Source organism: Propithecus coquereli, unplaced genomic scaffold (genome assembly GCF_000956105.1).
Source record: "Propithecus coquereli isolate 6110/MARCELLA unplaced genomic scaffold, Pcoq_1.0 Scaffold27, whole genome shotgun sequence".
Taxonomy (NCBI): domain Eukaryota; kingdom Metazoa; phylum Chordata; class Mammalia; order Primates; family Indriidae; genus Propithecus; species Propithecus coquereli.
The window spans coordinates 3015565-3032887 of record NW_012148285.1 but is presented as its reverse complement, the minus strand read 5'-3'; the positions used below and the strand labels follow the sequence as shown (position 1 = coordinate 3032887).

Genomic DNA, 17323 nt, shown 5'->3' with positions numbered 1-17323 from the left:
TAAATGCCAGTTATACAAATATATACCCCCAGTTGTGACAATCAAAAATGTCTCCAGACATGGCCAAATGTCCCCTGGGGGACAAAAATCACCCCAGTTGAAAACCACTGGGATAGACATACAAATCAATGAAGCAGAATAGAGAATTCCAAAATAAACCCTCACACTTACGGTCAACTGATTTTTGACAAAAATGCAAATGCAATTTGATGGGACGAGGATGGTCTTTATGGCAAATGATGCTCAAATAACTGAATTCCATATGCAAAAAAATGACCTTAGATTGTTACTATACATGAAAAACATTAATTCAAAATGGATCTAAATATAAGAGCAAAAACGATAAAACTTCTGGGGGAAAAAATAAGGAGAAAGTCTTTATGAGCTGGGGTTAGGCAACGATTTCTTAAACATAACTCCAAAAACATTATGCATTTTAAAAAGTAATAAATTAGATTTCATCAAAATAAAAAACTTCTGGCCGGGTGCGGCGGCTCACGCCTGTAATCCTAGCACTTTGGGAGGCCAGGCGGGTGGATTGTTTGAGCTCAGGAGTTGGAGACCAGTCTGAGCAAGAGCGAGACCCCGTCTCTACTAAAAATAGAAAGAAATTAATCGGACAACTAAAAATATATAGAAAAAATCAGCTGCGCATGGTGGCACATGCCTGTTGTCCCAGCTACTCGGGAGGCTGAGGCAGTAGGATCGCTTGAGCCCAGGAGTTTGAGGTTGCTGTGAGCTAGGATGACGCCACAGCACTCTATCCCAGGAAACACAGTGAGACTCTGTCTCAAAAAAAAAAAAAAAAAATTAAAAATTAAAAACTTCTGCTCTTCAAAAGAGACACCATTAAGAAAATTAAAAGACAAGCCAGACTGGTAGAAAATATTTGCAAATCACATGGCTGATAAAGGAATTATATCCAAAATAAAGAACTCTTACAACTTCCTGAGATGATAATCCAATTTCTAAAAACTGGAAAAAAGACTTAAATAGACATTTCACAGCCAAAAGATATACAAGATAACAAGCACCTGAAAAAATGCTCAACATTATCAGTCATTAGGGAAATGCAAATCACTACCATAGTGAGATACCATCTCACACTATCTTGGCTATAATCAAAAGGTGGACAAATGTTGCCAAGGATATGGAGAAATTGGACTCCTGATACATTGTTGGTGGGAATTAATGTAAAATCGTGCAGCAACTTGGGAAAGTTTGCAAGTTACTCAAAAGGTTAAACACACAGTTACCATATGATCTAGCAATTCCACTCTTAGGTATACAGCCAAAAGAAATGAAAATACATATCCACACAAAAAAATTATACAGGAATGCTCATAGAAGCATTATTCAAACCCAAATGTTCGTTGGTAGAAAGATAATCAGAATGCACTATAACCATATAAGAGAAATAGACACATGCTACAACATGGATGAACTTTGAAAACATCAAGCTAAGTGAAAGACACCAGACACAAAAATAGCCTATGTGTTGTATGATTCCATTTATGTGAAATGTCCAGAAAAGGAAATTTTTACTTTATTTTTTATTTTTATTTATTTATTTTTAGAGATGGGATCTCGCTCCGTTACCCAGGCTGAAGTACAATGGTAGGGTAACAGCTCACTGTAGACTTGAACTCCTAGGCTTAAGTGATCCTCCTGCCTCAGCCTCCCAAACAGCTGGGGGTACGGGCATGTGCAACCATGCCCAGGCACAGCTAATTTTTCTTTTTTTTTTGAGACAAAGAGTCTCACTGTGTTGCCCAGGCTAGAGTGCTGTGGCGTCATCTTAGCTCACAGCAACCTCAAACTCCTGAGCTCAAGCGATCCTCCTGCCTCAGCCTCCAGAGCAGCTGGGACTACAGGCATACGCCACCATGCCCGGCTAGTTTTTTCTATATATTTTTAGTTTTTCGATTAATTTCTTTCTATTTTTTTTAGTAGAGACGGGGTCTCGCTCTTGCTCAGGCTGCTTTCGAACTCCTGAGCTCAAACAATCTGCCCGCCTCAGCCTCTCAGAGAGCTAGGATTACAGGCGTGAGCCACCACGCCCGGCCTAATCTTTCTTATTTTTGTAGAGGGGTCTCACTATGTTGCCCAGGCTGTCCTTGAACTCCTGGGCTCAAGCAACCCTCCTGTCTCAACCTCCCAAGTCGCTGGGATTACAAGCATGAGCCACTGCACCTGGCCAGAAAAGGAAAATTTTAAAGACAGAAAGTAGATCAGTGATGGGCTGGGAGTGGGGGAAGGGGCACGGACTGTCTGCAAATAAGCACAAAGAAACTTTTGGGAGGGAAAACTCTAAAACAGACTATGAAGATTGTATGACTCTATAATTTAAAATCATCAAATCACATTTACAATGGATGAGTTGTATAGTACATGAATTATACCTCAGTAAAGCTGTTAAAAGTAAAATAAATAAGATACCGTGAAAACAAAGCCAATATTATTAAATTCAAGCTGAGCACTGTTGCAGTACATGCTGAAGAAAATTGGACAGTAAGAAAAGTGTTAAAAAAAAAAATACTAGCACTCGATGATTCTTTCTCCTTGACATAATCAACAAAATTGAGAAACCTGCAAACTTTTTCATAAAGTGAGTGAATGATCCATGGGGGCGCCCCCTAAAATGCCCTTAACCGTCCCTGCAGTTCCCAGTCCACGTTTGGGGAAACACACTAAAGTACCACTAAGGCCCCTCCTGCCTTGGACCGATGCTCCCTGACCTCGTGGAGTTCTCCCGAGGATCCTGGGAAGCTGACGGACCACAAAGGCGCAGGACCAGGATCCTGAGGCCCCCCCATGCAAGGCTGGGGACCGGGAGAGATGAACAAAGAAAGGCACAAGTATCTGCAAGATCACTCAGAAGGTTGAGGAACAGAAAAGGACAAAAGACTAGCAGGAGACGACAGCCTTTGGACAGAAGAGCACTGCTGTGGCTGGCAGCATGACTCAAGTGGCCAATGTACTTCATCACCTGTGGTGCCAGCGCCAACCAATTAATAGCGGCTGACTGGGGTGCTCTGTGACGGAAGCTCAGTGGGAAGAAGTGTCGTGAGGGATTAGCAACATCCGCCATGGCGGAATCTAAAAGTGGGCTATATTTGTTATTTTGCCCAAATGCCCAAAGGGACATCAAGTGTGCTCAGGTCCCAGGTGGTAGGAAGTGCCACATTAAACTTTTTGATAACTCTAGCGTGCTACTGCTGTTACTAGAGTCTAAGCTACCCACCTAGCTCAGAGCACTATACAAACTATCTGCCCATTTTACAGATGAGGAAACTGTGATGGGGGGTTAAGCAACTTGATCAAGGTCACTCAGCCAAAGACAGGCTGGAAGAACACCAAAGGTGGGAGAGGACAACAGCACACAACTGCTACATCCAATCTGGGGATATCAGCCCTCAGAGGCTCCAGGGTCTACCCGGGCTGCCCTACTGCCGTGCCTGGGATACAAGCAAGCATGGAGATCTCCCAACTGGTAGGAAACAGTGCCTTCTGCCCAGCTCTGACTCCATCCCCTTCTGACTGTCCCCAAACTGTACTAAGTCTCCTCCTCCCTCTTTCATCCCAGCAGCCCCAGGACCTTCACCTTTCACCTTACAAAATCAGGGCAGAATAATTTTTCAAACTTCAGTGGACATCAGACTCACCTGGGGAATGGGTTTAAAATGGAAGTTCCTAGGCCCCAGCAGCTCTGAGGCAGGGCCTGGGATGTCTAACAAGCCGCCCCACTTGTGGGAACAGGTGGTCCTGGACCACACTGGGAGATCTGGCCTGTGGGTGTCTGAAGACACCTGGGAGATGAGGCATCAGATCAGATGAGAAGCCAAGATCTGAGAACCCAATCTGCATGTCCCCACGATGTCCAAATTCTCCCTCTTCCTCCTTCTCCCCTTTCCACCGCGACTGACTGCATGAGAAGGAGACTGAGAATGCGGAGCTAAAAGTTTCCAGACAGGCCAGCTCATGAAGAGAGATAGGAGAACAGATGGGAACAGGGCTTCTCCAGGAGCCCCACACCTGGTCCTGGTGCCAGCTGTGCTTCTATCCAGCTTAGAGACTTGAGAAAGTCACTTCCTCCCTGGTGGCTCCAGTACCTCAGTCCTAAAACAGAGACCAGAAAATCCAGTAGATCCTCTCCAGCCATCTCCTGTTCTCCAGCTTGGCTCCAGGCCCTGTCCTCCCAGCAAGGACCCCAGTCCCTCTCCATCAGTTATAATCATCTTCTTGGGCCCAGCCCCACTCCCCTCACCCACACACTGGGAGAGTTAAGCCTCTGTCCCAATGGGATGGTAAGTGTCCGGTCTTCACACCAAGCCACCAAAGAAAGCAGAAACCGGCCATAGTGGAGAGGTCAATCCTTGTGACGGTGAACGCTTTCCAAGCACAAGCGAAGCACCAGGACTAAGCACCTCGCCGTCCCAGGAGTTTCAAACACCAGTCACCCCGGTGTGCAGAGGAGGGAGCCCAGGCACAGGGGGGCGAAGTGACTAGCCCAAGGTCACCCAGCCGGGAAGTGGCAGAGCCGGGTACGGCTCAGGCCAGTCGGTCCAGGGTCCGCAGCCACGCCTCCGGCTCGGGCCGAGGGGCAGCGCGGAGCTTCCGGAAAGGAACGTGGCAAGGAGGGGACCGAGCAGGGCGCCCCCGCCCCCAACGCCCCAACCTCCGCTGCCGAATGCCCCGCGCGGGCGCGCCCCGTCTCGCCCCCGCGCCTGCCGCCCGGGCCCGCGTTCCAGCCCGCGCCTCGCTGTCCGCGCCTGGGGGGCCGCGGCCGGGCGCTCACCAGACTTCGGGGGGTAGCGGTAGGCCGAGTTCGCCTGGATGTCGATGTCCTCCACCCCCGCGATGCGGCGGCTCAGGATGGAGCCCATAGTGCGCGGCGCTGCCGGGCTTGGGCCGGGACGCGGGAGGTGGCGGCGGTGCCCTCACGCGGACATGACCCGGACCACACGGACTCTGGTCCACGGCCGCGGCGGCGCCTGGGCTCCGATCCCCTACCCCCGGCTCGGCCCGGGCCGGACGCCGCGGCAGCCCTCCGCCCCCGGGGCCCGGGGCACGCCGGGAAATGGAGTCCCCTGGCTGCCGAGGGCGCCAGGTGCGGTGCGGGGAGCCTGCCGCGGAACTACATTTCCCAGGATGCTCCCCGCCCAGGCCCTGACGCGTTGATTCCACTCCGAGAGGAACCAAATGGACCTAAATCCGGGGGAAGGAGCCAGCAGCCGCACCGCAAATTGTCCTTCCCTCCGCGTTCCAAGCGCAGCACTAACATCTTAACGCCTTAGTCTCTTCATAATCTGTCCATATATAGACAGTTCTAGGGCCCCAACGCCTTCCACCTACCCCCGTTCTGAAATATCTCCCTGAGCCACTGTGGTCGCCCCCCCCCCCCACTTACCAGGGTTTGCCCCCTGCCCGGACCAGCAGAGGGCACACACTCACCTGCCGCCCCGAAAGAGGGGGGCGGAACCCAGGCTCACCTGAAGCAGTGCGCACAGAAGAAGCCAGACACCTGCTTTTAGCCTTTGCCAGCCAGCACTCAAGGCCTCTCTCCGGCGCCACGTCCAGGGCAATTGCATTGAAGACATTTTACAAATTGCCGTGGAAGGCAGTAGACCGCTCCCCATTTTACACACAGGGAAACTGAGGCACAAAGGAGGGAAGGCTGCATACAATGTGCTGAAGACAAGTTTGCAAGAATTAAGGTCAAGATTAAAACCTCGCAGTTTGCAAAGTATTTCCTGGCTCTTGACTCACACACAACTCCGTAAGCAGGGCCCAAGCAGAGGTTGGTTTTTACCTACGTTTCAGTTGAGGAACTGGGATTCCGAGAAGAGTGATTTCTCAAGTCAAGCCTGCTGTACCAAGAAAGTGGCTAGGGAGGGCAGCGGCAGGCCAAGAGCCTCTGATGGTAAATTCACCACAGTCCACGTTAAAATATATTCTACACCTTTTCAGGGGCCAGAATCCAGGATCCAACCTTGCCATTGGGAAGCCAAATGAATAAGGTAGATCAGGGACTTGCGAGATTATGAGGAGAGCCCAGGTCTTGGGGGAGCCTGATTAAGTCTCCCTGCCCCCAACCAAGATCCACATTTACTGAGCACTGTCATGTCATTACGCTGAGGGCTTTGCACATACTCTCTCATTTAATTCTCTGATACAGGTTCTATCTTCACTCACATCTTAAAGAAGAAGGAAGTGAGGCTCAGAGAAGGGAAGTATCTCACTCAGATTGCATAGCGGATAAGTGGTACAGCTGGAATCTGAACTAGGCCACTGCTCTTACCTCAGCACTTTCTGGCTTCCCCAGAGACATGCTCCAATGTGCCAGATTTCAAGTTTCTTGCCCCTGGAAGGATGGGCCTGAGGACATTCCTAATCAGTGTGATCTCTCTTCCCTTACATTTCTTTCCACTGAGTCACATAACACAGGTACATGGACACACGTACAATACCACATTCAATTTACTGCCCTCACGGTTTGTGGAGAGGGAGGGAGAGTCCAGAGGTTCCTGTGGTTCCCACGGAAAAACAGCACTAAGAGCACATCTTTTGGAGCCTGGACCAGGGCAGTTGTTTTCACCTGCTGGATATTTGATTAATTATTCTTCTTAAAAGAGCATTGGACTCGAGGTATCCTCAAAGCCCCTCCAGCAATATTTTTCTGTTTATACACACCCAGGTAGAAGACAGGCCCTCCCTGATTTGGTCCAAGTTCCACTAACATCTCGGGTGATTCATTTATTTGTTCAGCAAATATTTATCACACAGCTGCTATGTGACAGGTGATAAATATTTGCAGGTGATGAACCAGGGAACAGGCATCAAATGGTGGAACAAGCTAGACACCAGGTCTGCAGGGTAGCGAGGAAACAGACCCTAAAAAGGTTAACAAGTATATAATTTCAAAATGTGGTGGGTGCTCTGGGGGACTGGATTGAGGAGCTATGAAATAATAGAGAAATAATATTGATAGAGGAGTCAGGGAAGGCTTCTTTGAGGAGGTGAGAGTTAAGGCAGGAGTTGAAATACAACTAATAACCAACCAGGCAAAGTGTGAGGAGGGGTCAGGCTGCTCCAGGTTCTACATGGGGGTGAGCACACGAGCAAAAACACTGAGGCAGGAGAGAACTGAGTATGGTCCAAGAGATCAAAGGCCAGTGGGCTAGAATCAAGGGAGGGGGAGAGTATAGAATCAGAGGTCAGGAGCAAGGTGGGGGACAGATCTGGAGGCCCCTCAGTCAATACTAGATTCTTTGAAACATAAAGACAGACCCAGGGGACAGCTCATGGCTTCCTGGTCTGAGTCTCTCAAGTCTAGACTTCCTCTCAAGCCTCCTGAGGGGACAGGATCCTGGCCAATTTTTGTGTTCCCCAGTGGGTGTTTCATAAACACGTCGGTGGAAGGGTGGGAGTGAGGAGGAGGAGGCCAGGGCATGCCACCAACTGACCATGTGAACTCTGGCAAAGCCCTCAACCTCTCTGGCCCTCAGGGAAATGCCTTCTCCTCCCCTCCCCCCATTTACTGTCAGGTCCCATCCCATCCAGCAAGAAATCCAAAGTCCACTCTTCAGCCAGGTTCATCTTGACTGAAAACAAAGTTGTTTTTTTTCCTTCCCTGTTGCCCCTGGAAAAACAAGCCGGCTGAGGGGGGTGAGGCACAGGAGACCAGCAAGGTGACCTTTGCCCCTGCCAGCCTACTGGCCTGGGACAGCTCCTTCAGGGCAGGTATCTGGGCAAGCCTGGGCAGGTATCTGAGTGGTACCTGGATGAGGGTGGGAGGAGGGGTAAAGGCACTTCCTGCCTCCCTGAACAAGAAAAGTCCTCAGTGGGCCCTGCCAGGACAGTACCCACCCTCCCTTACCAGAAACACACCCTGCTGGCCCACCAGGTACCTGTTCTCCTCAGGTTCTGAACATCAGAGGATTCCAACCTCAGTTCCTTTATTTGTAAAATGAGGATTGGGCTCCCCAGAGTGGCCCAGAGGGGTCAAAGGGGTCAGAGAGTGCTGGAACTGGTACACTGAGGCCCACGCATTTCAGAAGCATAAGCCCCACAGCAGCTCTGGGAGAGCTCAGAGCTCCGCAGGTGAGGAACCGAAACTCAGGGATAAAGTAACTTGCTCAACACCAGTCAGTAAACCATTAAGACTGACAACCAGGTCTGTCTGACCCTAGAACTTCCCCACCTTCTACCATGCTGTGTTGCAGTTCCAACGATAATAATTTTAGCAGTCACCATATTCCAAGCTGCCTTTATTGTGTGCGTAGCCTGTGCTGAGCACTTTACCCACGTTAATTCACAAGTATGATGCTTTGCAAAGGTAAGGGGTGATTCTCACCAAGAGCAAAAATCTCTTGGCACCATCGGGGTTTGCAAAGAAAAAAGCCCCTGAGTGATGCCCTCCCGGGCAGGAAAAAGGCTTAAACAGTATTTCCCGGGGTCAGGTGGCTTCTGCCAGGGCTAAGGTACCTGACACTCAGTGACCTCTCCCTGCCCATGGCCCAAGCTCCCAGCTCCAGCCCTCAGAGGTGGATTCCACTGCTCCCTGACTCCCTTCCCTCCTCAACCCTCTGAGCTATCACGGTGCCATCGCCTTTCCACCCCCACCCTCCCAAACCCAGGATGTTTCAGCCCTGTCCACCAGTTACTCCATTATTCTCCTCCTGCCACCCCATGGGAAAGCCCCAAGCAGGGATGAAGGCCCATCCAGGTAGCCCAACCTTGGGGCTGGTCCCTCCTTTCAATCCAATTCCGCAGGGAGGGGCACCCTTCCCTGGAGCCAGGCACACCCAGAACATCACCTGATTCGTACTGGACTTCATCACTATCTGGTCCCCACATTACCACAGCCACAGTGACCCTAATGCGAACTAGGGATCAGATCTCTTAAAACACTTCGATGGCCCTTAACCCATCCCCAGATCTGTGCCTGCTTCCTTAGGGCACTTTCCGTATTTGCAGTGCTACATTTGTCCTTAGGATTCCTGACATTCGCTCCCCCAGCCGTGGGCACAGCCCCCTACCCCGGCTTTGCTCTCCTGTAGCCCCGGACCAGGTCAGGGCCAGACACAGAGGAAGGGCCCAACAAATAATGGCTCAACGAATGGATATGGGGCCAGGAAGCACAAAGAATCGGGCCAAGGTCACTCAGAGCGGGAGCAACCCCACCTCGCTACCCCGGCCAGCTCAGAGCCAGGCCGGGCCCCACTCGCCAACCCGCGACGTCAACCGGAAGCCACATGTGCGGGGCTGTAAACACAGCCCGCAACGCCCCGCCCCCGCTCGCCACGTGACGCGCCCCCGCCTGCCCTGACCCAGCGCCCGCCCCCGTCGCCGCCTCATTGGGCAGCCAGCTTTGTTTACCTTATATGGCCAGGTCCTAACACCCTGAGGCTACCCATTGGTCGAGGCGCGGCCTCACTCAGCTGACGTCACCCGGGACAGGACGATGCAAATAAACCAGGGCACTCTGGGAATGGGAGTTCGGGGCCACTCCGGAACTGGCTCCGTGGGGTCCTAGCGCCCGCCTCTGAAGGCCGGGATCCCGGGCAAAGAACACGAGATTTTGCGTGGGAAAGTGGGAGTACTGCCGCGAGCAGGACCCCGAGGCACCCCGAGGACGCCGGTCTGTCCCGCGCGCCATCCTTTCCCCAGACTGTGTGCGGGCCTACTGTGTGGCAGGGCGGGAGCCAGGCTTGGGGAGGGCCCGCGCCTCGGGTGGGCGATGCGTGACTAAACTGGGGAGACCCGGAAGGCTGCCTGGAGGCGGTGGCTTCGAGCAGAGCTTTGAAGGGCAGACTGACTCATTCTCTGAACTAGAACTTAAGTGTTGGCGCCCACTGCGTACCAGGCCTGCGGGGCCTCGCAGCCCAGCGCTCCCGCTCTACGGGAGCGCCTGCTTGCCACAGCGCGACGCCGAGCACCGAGGGGTTCGGGTCCCCAGCCTTGGCCAGGCCCCCGCGGCGCGGCGTCTGCACCCTCGCGCGGACTGCGGCCCTGGCCACCCGCAGGTGCGGGCGCCTGTCCACGCCCCGCCGGCCGGCGCCGCGCGGCGGGGGCGCGGGACTACATGTCCCAGCATGCCGCGGCGGCCGCGAGCGAGGCGAGGCGCGGTGAGTCAGAGCCGCACGGTAAATATTTGTATTAGCCGGAGCCGGCTCGCTAATGGTGGACGCGTGAGGCGGCGGCCGAGCGGCGAGTGCGGCCGGAGGGCAGCGCGCGGCGCCATGTCCGTGAACATGGACGAGCTCAAGCACCAGGTCATGATCAACCAGTTCGTGCTGACGGCGGGCTGCGCGGCCGACCAGGCGAAGCAGCTGCTGCAGGCGGCCCACTGGCAGTTCGAGGTGCGCGGCCGGGGCTGGGCCGAGTGTCCGCGCGGGGCCGCGGCCGGGGTGGACACGTGTGGCCGTGCGTCCTCGGGGCCCGCCGCGGACGCGACCCGCTCTCCCGACAGTCCCGGCGGTGTCGGGGCCCGGGGCTCGCGGCGGGCGGGCCGGGGCGGCGGGGCGCGGAAACGCCGCGCGCCCCCGAAGGGTCCCGAGTCCCCGGCGGTCGAGACGGTCCCCGCTTTTGTCCCAGTAACGGCCAGGCTGGGCGGCGCCGCGGACGGACAGCCGGAAGGAGGTCGCCCCAGGCCTCGGCCGGGCGGGGCCGCCCGTGCGTGGGGTCCGGGAGTCGGTGCGCCCGGGGGGCGGCGGGCGCTTACGCGGACATGTGCGTTTGTATTTACGCACGCACCGCGCTACGGCGTCAGCGGGGCACACCGGGCTGTGTACGTGTGGACATGTTGGCGCGTGTGTGAACGCGCAGTCCGCCCGCTGCGTTTGGTTCCGCTCGGCGTGTACGCATGTGGCGGTTTTGCGGATGGTGCCGGCGCCCAGTACGGTGTGGTGGTGTGGGGTGTGGGTACACGCAGCACGGAGCGGGTGGGTGGTGGTTTGGGGCCCCACACTACAGCGTGGGGATGGGCGTGTGTGTACCCCGCTCCAGAGGCGCGCCTGGGGAGTCCACGTGTGTGTCCGGGTGCCCTCGGGGCTGGCAGGGGATTCTGTGCCAGGGAGGTGTACACGGTTCACTAGCTTTCCGGCTAGCAGGGCAGGAGGTGGGGCTGTTCCAGTCTGGCTTCTACTCCCCGGGGCCTACACTGACCCATAGAGCTGTAGTGCCCGTGGTGTGTGCTGCCAAGGGGTCCCCCGGCCCTTCCCTAATTCGTAAACCCCAGAAATAATTCCGTGGTAGTATCTAGGGTTGGGGCCAGACTCTCAGGTGTAGCGTCACACCATCAGCCAATCTGGTAGTGCCCGTGCCCAGCTGGGGGCCCAGGATCTTGGTTTCCCAATGGGGAGCCATCCCAGGGAAGGTGTTTGGGCCTGCAGGAGGACGGGGAGGCAGAGGGCTCTGGGGCTTGGCCCCCTGGGTATGGGATGGGGATCAGAACGTCCCAAGCTTGGGACAGACTAAGGAGGCAGTTGCCCTTCCATCCAGAGGAATCCATCCTTTTCTCCTTGCCCACCGCCTTCCTAGCACAGATCTCAGTAGCACTGACCCTGGGCAGTCTTCGTCCCATGAGATGGAGCCTGCTCTGTCTTTCTGGCCTCAGTTTCCTCTTCTGTACCTGGGGGGGCAGAAGTGTGAGTCGGTCTCCAATGGCCAGCTCACGGCCCCCTCCCCCAAGCAGCCCCACCTGGAGGAGCTCCCAGCTCCCCACCTAACAGCCCTGTTTGTCTCAAGGGCTGGATGTGGCAAAACTTGCAAAACCACATTCGTGGCAGTTTGCTTGAGTCCCACATCTGCATACAGGTTCCCTCCCTACCTAGGGCAGGGCAGGCAGGTGTCCAGTGGGAAGTGGGCCCTGCCTGCAGAACTCAGCCCAGCCCTCAGAGCCTGGCACCCAGCTGGCACCCAGGCTGTGTCCCTCAGGCCGCGCAGCTGAATTGAAAATGCAGCTTTGGGCCGGGCATGGTGGCTCATACCTGTAATCCCAGCACTTTGGGAGGCTGAGGCAGGAAGATTCCTTTGCCTGAGCCCAGAAGTTCAAGGCTGCAGTAAGCTATAATCAAGCCACTGCGCTCCAGCCTGGGCAATAGACTCTGTCTCTTAAAAAAAAAAAAAAAAAAAAACCCTAAAACACAGCTTTGAAAATTGAAGTGTCTGGGGGACAACTAGCCTGGGGGGCTCTGGTGGCCTCCACAGGCAGGAGCCCTGTGCCCTTAGCTCATGTAAGGTGGCTGTACCTCAGGCCTCTGCATGGGAGTGGGAGAGGGGTTCCTCACCGAATCCCATCCCCCTCTGTGCTCTCCTACCGGCTGCCAGAGTTTCTGGGTCACATTCTCTGTGATTCAGGTGCTAATGGGGGCAGAAGGCAGCAAGGGGAGGGGCCTCCGTCTAGTGGGGCAGATGTTTCTCAATGGAGAACTCACTCAGTGGCCTTTAGAGGGGAGGGTCCGATGTGCTGGGGTTTGCAGAGTGCGCCTGGGCTGTGGGGAGCAGCCCCTGCTGCCAGAGGGTCTTGGGGTCAGGGAGGCGCTTAGACACCAGCACCAATGCCTGAGCGCCCACACCCGTTTGGGGACACCGGGGTAGGGTGTCTTCATCAGGAAATTCCCAGGATAGTTTATTTGAATTTACTAAAAAAAAAATTAAAACCCCTGAGGGCAAGCCCTGGGAGCCTGACGGGCATTTCTGAGTGTGTTGGGGCAGGGGAGGGGCCAGTAAGTTGCTAACACAGCCAGGCCTGGGACTTGGCAGGGCCCCCAAGGACCCCTCACACACTTGCAGGGCTCCCTCACCCAGCACTTTGGCAAGAGCAGCTTCATTTCCCTCCGACACCCCCTCTGCAGAGGCCAAGCCAGGACACACCAAATGCCAGCACCTCCCCCCAGGGCCTGGGGAACCAGCTGAGCTGACACGCAGCGCCTGGGCTGGTCTGAGGCCTGGAGTCACAGTCTGGGGTCTTAACCCCACCTTTGCATTTTGCTGACCAAGTGACCCACAGCAAATCACTTTGTCCCTCAGTTTCCCTGTCTGTAAAACGGGTGATACTAGTCCCTGCTCTGGGCTTAATGATGGCGACACATGCTCCTGCTTGATGTGGGCACCTTGCTCAGTGTGGCATGTGGCAGTGGTGCAGCTAGTAGCTGGTGGCCAGGGAGCTCTGCAGGAGCAGTTGTACGTGGGATGGTGGGCCCAGTCCAGGGGCTGCCCTCCTGCTCCACCACCGTGAGAACATTCCACGGGAGGCTCAGGTGGGTCAGTGAGTGAGTGGAAAACCCAGACATTCCCACTTAATTCTAGGCTCTCCTGGCTGAAATACGGTGATTTTAGGAGATCACTGTTGCAGAGGAGGGGAAGCTGGAAGCCACCTAGTCCAGTGTCTGTGTTACAGATGGGGAGACTGAGGCCCAGACGGGCCACTTGGTTAGTCCAAGGCAGAGCTGGCTGGAGACGTAGGTCTCCACCCTCCAGGCCCAGACTCCTTCCTTAAGCTCCCTCTGGTTTACAGATGAGGAAAGCGAGGCTCAGAGAAGAGTCAGGACTTGCCATCTATTGAGGTGGTGGCAGAGCCAGGCTAGACTCTGCCGAATCAAAGGTTTAGGTCTAGCTGGGCTACTTAGGAGCCACAGTCTTTCCCATGAGACAGGGCGAGGGCACTCTCTCCCCTCCCCTGTCATGGTGACAATGCCTGGTATGCACAAGGGGTGGGCTCTGCAAGCTGTGGGCACCTGGCTGGCAGGTGGCAAAGAGTGAGTGTCATGAGGGTCTCTACCACCCGTCTGAACTGTCTGAGTGTCCTGACACCTCCCTGGGCAGTGGGGGGTTGGGTGGTGACAGGCACACCGCCGGCCTCAGCCTCCTCAGCCTGCCCTTCCGCCCGGTTGGTCAGGTGGTCAGGCCAGGCTTGCACCAAGCCCAGAGGAGCCTGGGAACAGGGGCAGCCGCAAGGCCGGCCAGGTCCTGGAGGGTGAGTGTGGGCCTTTCTCCCTGCAGACTGCCCTCAGCGCCTTCTTCCAGGAGACCAACATCCCCTACAGCCACCACCACCACCAGATGGTAAGTGTCCTCTGGAACCCCAAGGGGTGGCTCATGGGGCCCCAGTTCTGGGCTGGGAGGGAGGAGGCTGGGGTAGTTCACGCAGCATAGCAGCGCAGGTGGAGGCGGGCTCTGGTGCACATGGGCCAGACCTGCTTGGAGTTGGGCCATCAGGTGTCCAGGCTCAGTGGGCATCCTGGATCCAGCTCCCGTGGGACCTGGGGAGCGCTGACAAAGCCTCGCGGCCCCGGAGCCAGTGCGGATCTGGACCCTCCGCCACCCCCAGGGAGGCCGGGTCCGCTCATCGCAGCGCCTTTCCTCTGCGAGCTCCTGGGTGGCGGGGCCAGGGTGCTGCTCCAGTGGCATCTGGGCAAGGGACACAGTCTTCCCAATAATGGGCTGGCCGTGTGTCTCCTCTCCGGAGGCAGTGGGGGACCTGAGGGGGCTCTTGCAGAAAGGGGTGCTCACTCCCTCTCTCCATTCTTCCCCCACAGATGTGCACTCCCGCCAACACCCCTGCCACGCCCCCCAACTTCCCTGATGCCCTCACCATGTTCTCCCGTCTCAAGGCCTCTGAGAGCTTCCACGGTGGCGGCAGCGGCAGCCCGATGGCCGCAACAGCCACCTCGCCCCCACCGCACTTCCCCCATGCCGCCACCGGCAGCTTTGCGACACCCAGCTGGCCGACTGCGGCCTCGCCCCCCGGGGGCCCACAGCACCACCAGCCACAGCCACCCCTGTGGACTCCGGCACCCCCTTCCCCAGCTTCAGACTGGCCACCCCTGGCCCCTCAACAGGCTGCCTCAGAACCGAGGGCCCACCCTGCCATGGAGGCAGAGAGATAAGGGAGGCCCCTCCCCCCTCCCGGAGGCCAGGACCCCGTGGGGCGGGGGAGAGGACGTCTCCGCGGGCCCCCTTCACCCCTTCTCTGTCTGCACCCCTGTTCCCCAGAGCCCTGGAGGGGAGACCGGACTCTAGCCAGGCAGGGACATGTCTTGTGCCAGCATGCACAGCTGCACACACATGAGTTCGCAGCACCCAGCACGCTTGGATTTGGTTCAGAGTGGTTTGGGTGCCTGGTGGACAGAACTTCAGAGACCAAACAGCCTTCCCTCGAGGACTCACCCGCCCCGCCCCAGCCCAGGGGGTGCTGCGGAGAATCGCCCGGCTGAGACGCTGCTGGCTCCTGACTTGGAGCTCCGTAGGGGCCGGCAGGCCCAGATCCCCACCCTCGAGGGCGCAGAGCCTTCTCCGCATGTGTGGGTGTAGCTGTGTCTGTGTATTTATATGTATGTCGCTCTTCAGAACGCAACCTAGCGCATGGGGCAGCTGGACTTTGCATGTTAGAGTGAGCCCCAGGCCCTCACCCGCCGCCCCTGCCAGGGCCCTGCCTTGCCCCACCTCCTCGTCAGCCAGCATTGCTGCCCCTGCAGAGAAAAGGATCATGGGAAACTCCAGGACCCTTCCCACCCACCCCAGCGCCTGCCTGCTGGGGCTGCCTGCATGCCTCCCCCAGAGCCCAGGGGCACCGATATCCATTTCCTTTCCCGTTTGAACAAAAGAGAAGAAAGAATTCCAAACCACACCAGGCTCTGTGGTCTTGCCTCCTATCCTAGGCTTTGCTGCTGGCAGGCCCGGTCTCCCCAGCTGCACACTGCTGCCTGTTGTGCTCTTTCAAACCACAACATGCTCTGGAATCTTCCTGCCCATCCAAGGCTTTTCCCATGAAGTTAGTTTCCGGCCTGTGTTGCCAGATCCCAGCCTCTGTCCACTTACCCCTACTCTCCTACTCAGCTGGACAGGTCTGCCCCCCATGTGGGCAAGCAGGGCCCACTAGTGCCTTCCGTCTTCCCCGTTTTGGTCATGGCTCCAGGGGCTGGCTGCAGGCTGGACCTCTGCGTCAGCCTCAGCACACATGGTGGAGTGGGCCAGGGCCTCTGGGGCCAGGTGGCAGGTTGGATGTAGATCCAGTGGGGCTGAAGAGGGCACGGGCAGGGCAGCGTCCAGCCTGGCAACCTGGGGAGTAGGTAGCAGGTCCCAGGGGCCACTTTGGGAGAAGGCACTCTCAGCCTTGTGCCCTTGTGAGGGGCTTAGCTTGCAGCTCTTCACAGGCAAAACTGAATTCTAGTCTAGGGTGGCGCCGGAGAGTTTCTCCTGTTGCAGGAGGTCCAGCGCTTGGCTTGGCATCCGGCACTGCCCGTCCACCTTTCCTGCTCTCTCACACCCAGGACCACGTCTGTGCTTCCTCCTTGCCATGCCAGCGTCTGCCTCATCTCTGCCCAGCTGGAAGCTGCACAGGCTCTGCTGACAAAGCCCTCCTGGGACGGCTGTTCACTGGCTGGGTGTCACTGGACTGGCTGCAGGGACCCCTGCTCGAGCTGCTGCTTGTCACCACCTTGAAACCCATCTTTTGGGCAGCCGGCCCCATGGACCGCCTGGAGTGCCCGTGCAGCAGAGGAGGGAGCAAGCAGGCGGAATGGGGGTGGGGCAGCTCCAGCTTCCTGAGCCTTTGCAGCTTCTCTGTTCTTTGGAGTGTAAAAAATTCTCAGGAAACTGCCACACCTGCCTTCCAGTGGTAGGAGAAATGCTTTGCAGACAGGTGTTTTGGGGTGATCTGCTGTGTGGGGAGAGTCTGCCAGGGCTCTCCCAGCAGGCAGGTTGCAGAGGTGGCTGTACTTGTCAGCTACGAGACAGTGCATGGTCTAGAATTCTGCATAGTGGGCCCTTTGGGTGGCCCGTAGTGGACCACACCCTTGCTATTCAGTGTGGGTCCTAGGCCAGCAGCATCACCTGGGAGCTTGTTAGACACTCAAGACCTCAGGCCCCAGCCCAGACCCCCCAAGTCAGAATCCAACAGGAGCCCCTGGTACCAAATAGACATTAAAGTTTAGGAAATGTCCTACGCAACATCTTTATTAAATGCCAGAGGTGAGGCCGTTTCTGTGTGCTGGGCCTGGAGGACTCAGGCGTCACATTAAGGATGAAGGGACTGAGGTTCCTGTAGGTCTGGCTTTTTGAACGTGGGCACTGTTGACATTTGGGGCTGGATCATTGTCCCTACAGTGGGTGCTGTCCTTTGCGTGTGGGATGTCGGCAACATCCGTGAACCCTGCCCCGCCCACTTGACCCAGTAAGTAGCACCCCCCAGTTGTAACAATCAAAAACGTCTGCTAAGCCGGGCGCAGTGGCTCACGCCTGTAATCCTAGCTCTCTGGGAGGCCGAGGCGGGCAGATTGTTTGAGCTCAGGAGTTCGAAACCAGCCTGAGCAAGAGC

At 56.3% G+C, this 17323-nt stretch overlaps 2 protein-coding genes across 2 annotated transcripts in view; one reads left to right on the top strand and one right to left on the bottom strand.

Annotated features, from left to right (window-relative positions):
- The window catches only part of MGRN1 (mahogunin ring finger 1, E3 ubiquitin protein ligase), a 44746-nt gene extending 39704 nt beyond the window's left edge, over window positions 1–5042 (bottom strand). The window contains 1 exon segment of the mRNA XM_012647748.1: window positions 4799–5042. Within this exon segment, the coding sequence (XP_012503202.1) occupies window positions 4799–4886 (88 nt within the window). The 5' untranslated portion in view covers window positions 4887–5042.
- Window positions 5043–10126: 5084 nt separating this feature from the next.
- On the top strand, window positions 10127–15634 carry UBALD1 (UBA-like domain containing 1). Its single transcript, XM_012647819.1, has 3 exons — window positions 10127–10364; window positions 14008–14070; window positions 14544–15634. Exons 1-3 carry the CDS (start codon window positions 10245–10247, stop codon window positions 14892–14894), a joined length of 534 nt encoding a protein of 177 aa, XP_012503273.1. The 5' UTR covers window positions 10127–10244; the 3' UTR covers window positions 14895–15634.
- Window positions 15635–17323: the final 1689 nt, after the last annotated feature.

What these genes read in the sequence shown, in the direction of transcription:
- UBALD1 (XM_012647819.1), top strand. Translation starts at nt 10,245, where the DNA reads ATGTCCGTGAACATGGACGAGCTCAAGCACCAGGTCATGATCAACCAG. An exon ending in CGGCCCACTGGCAGTTCGAG is followed by an intron (nt 10,365 to 14,007) that starts GTGCGCGGCCGG and finishes TTCTCCCTGCAG; the next exon opens with ACTGCCCTCAGCGCCTTCTT. An exon ending in GCCACCACCACCACCAGATG is followed by an intron (nt 14,071 to 14,543) that starts GTAAGTGTCCTC and finishes CTTCCCCCACAG; the next exon opens with ATGTGCACTCCCGCCAACAC.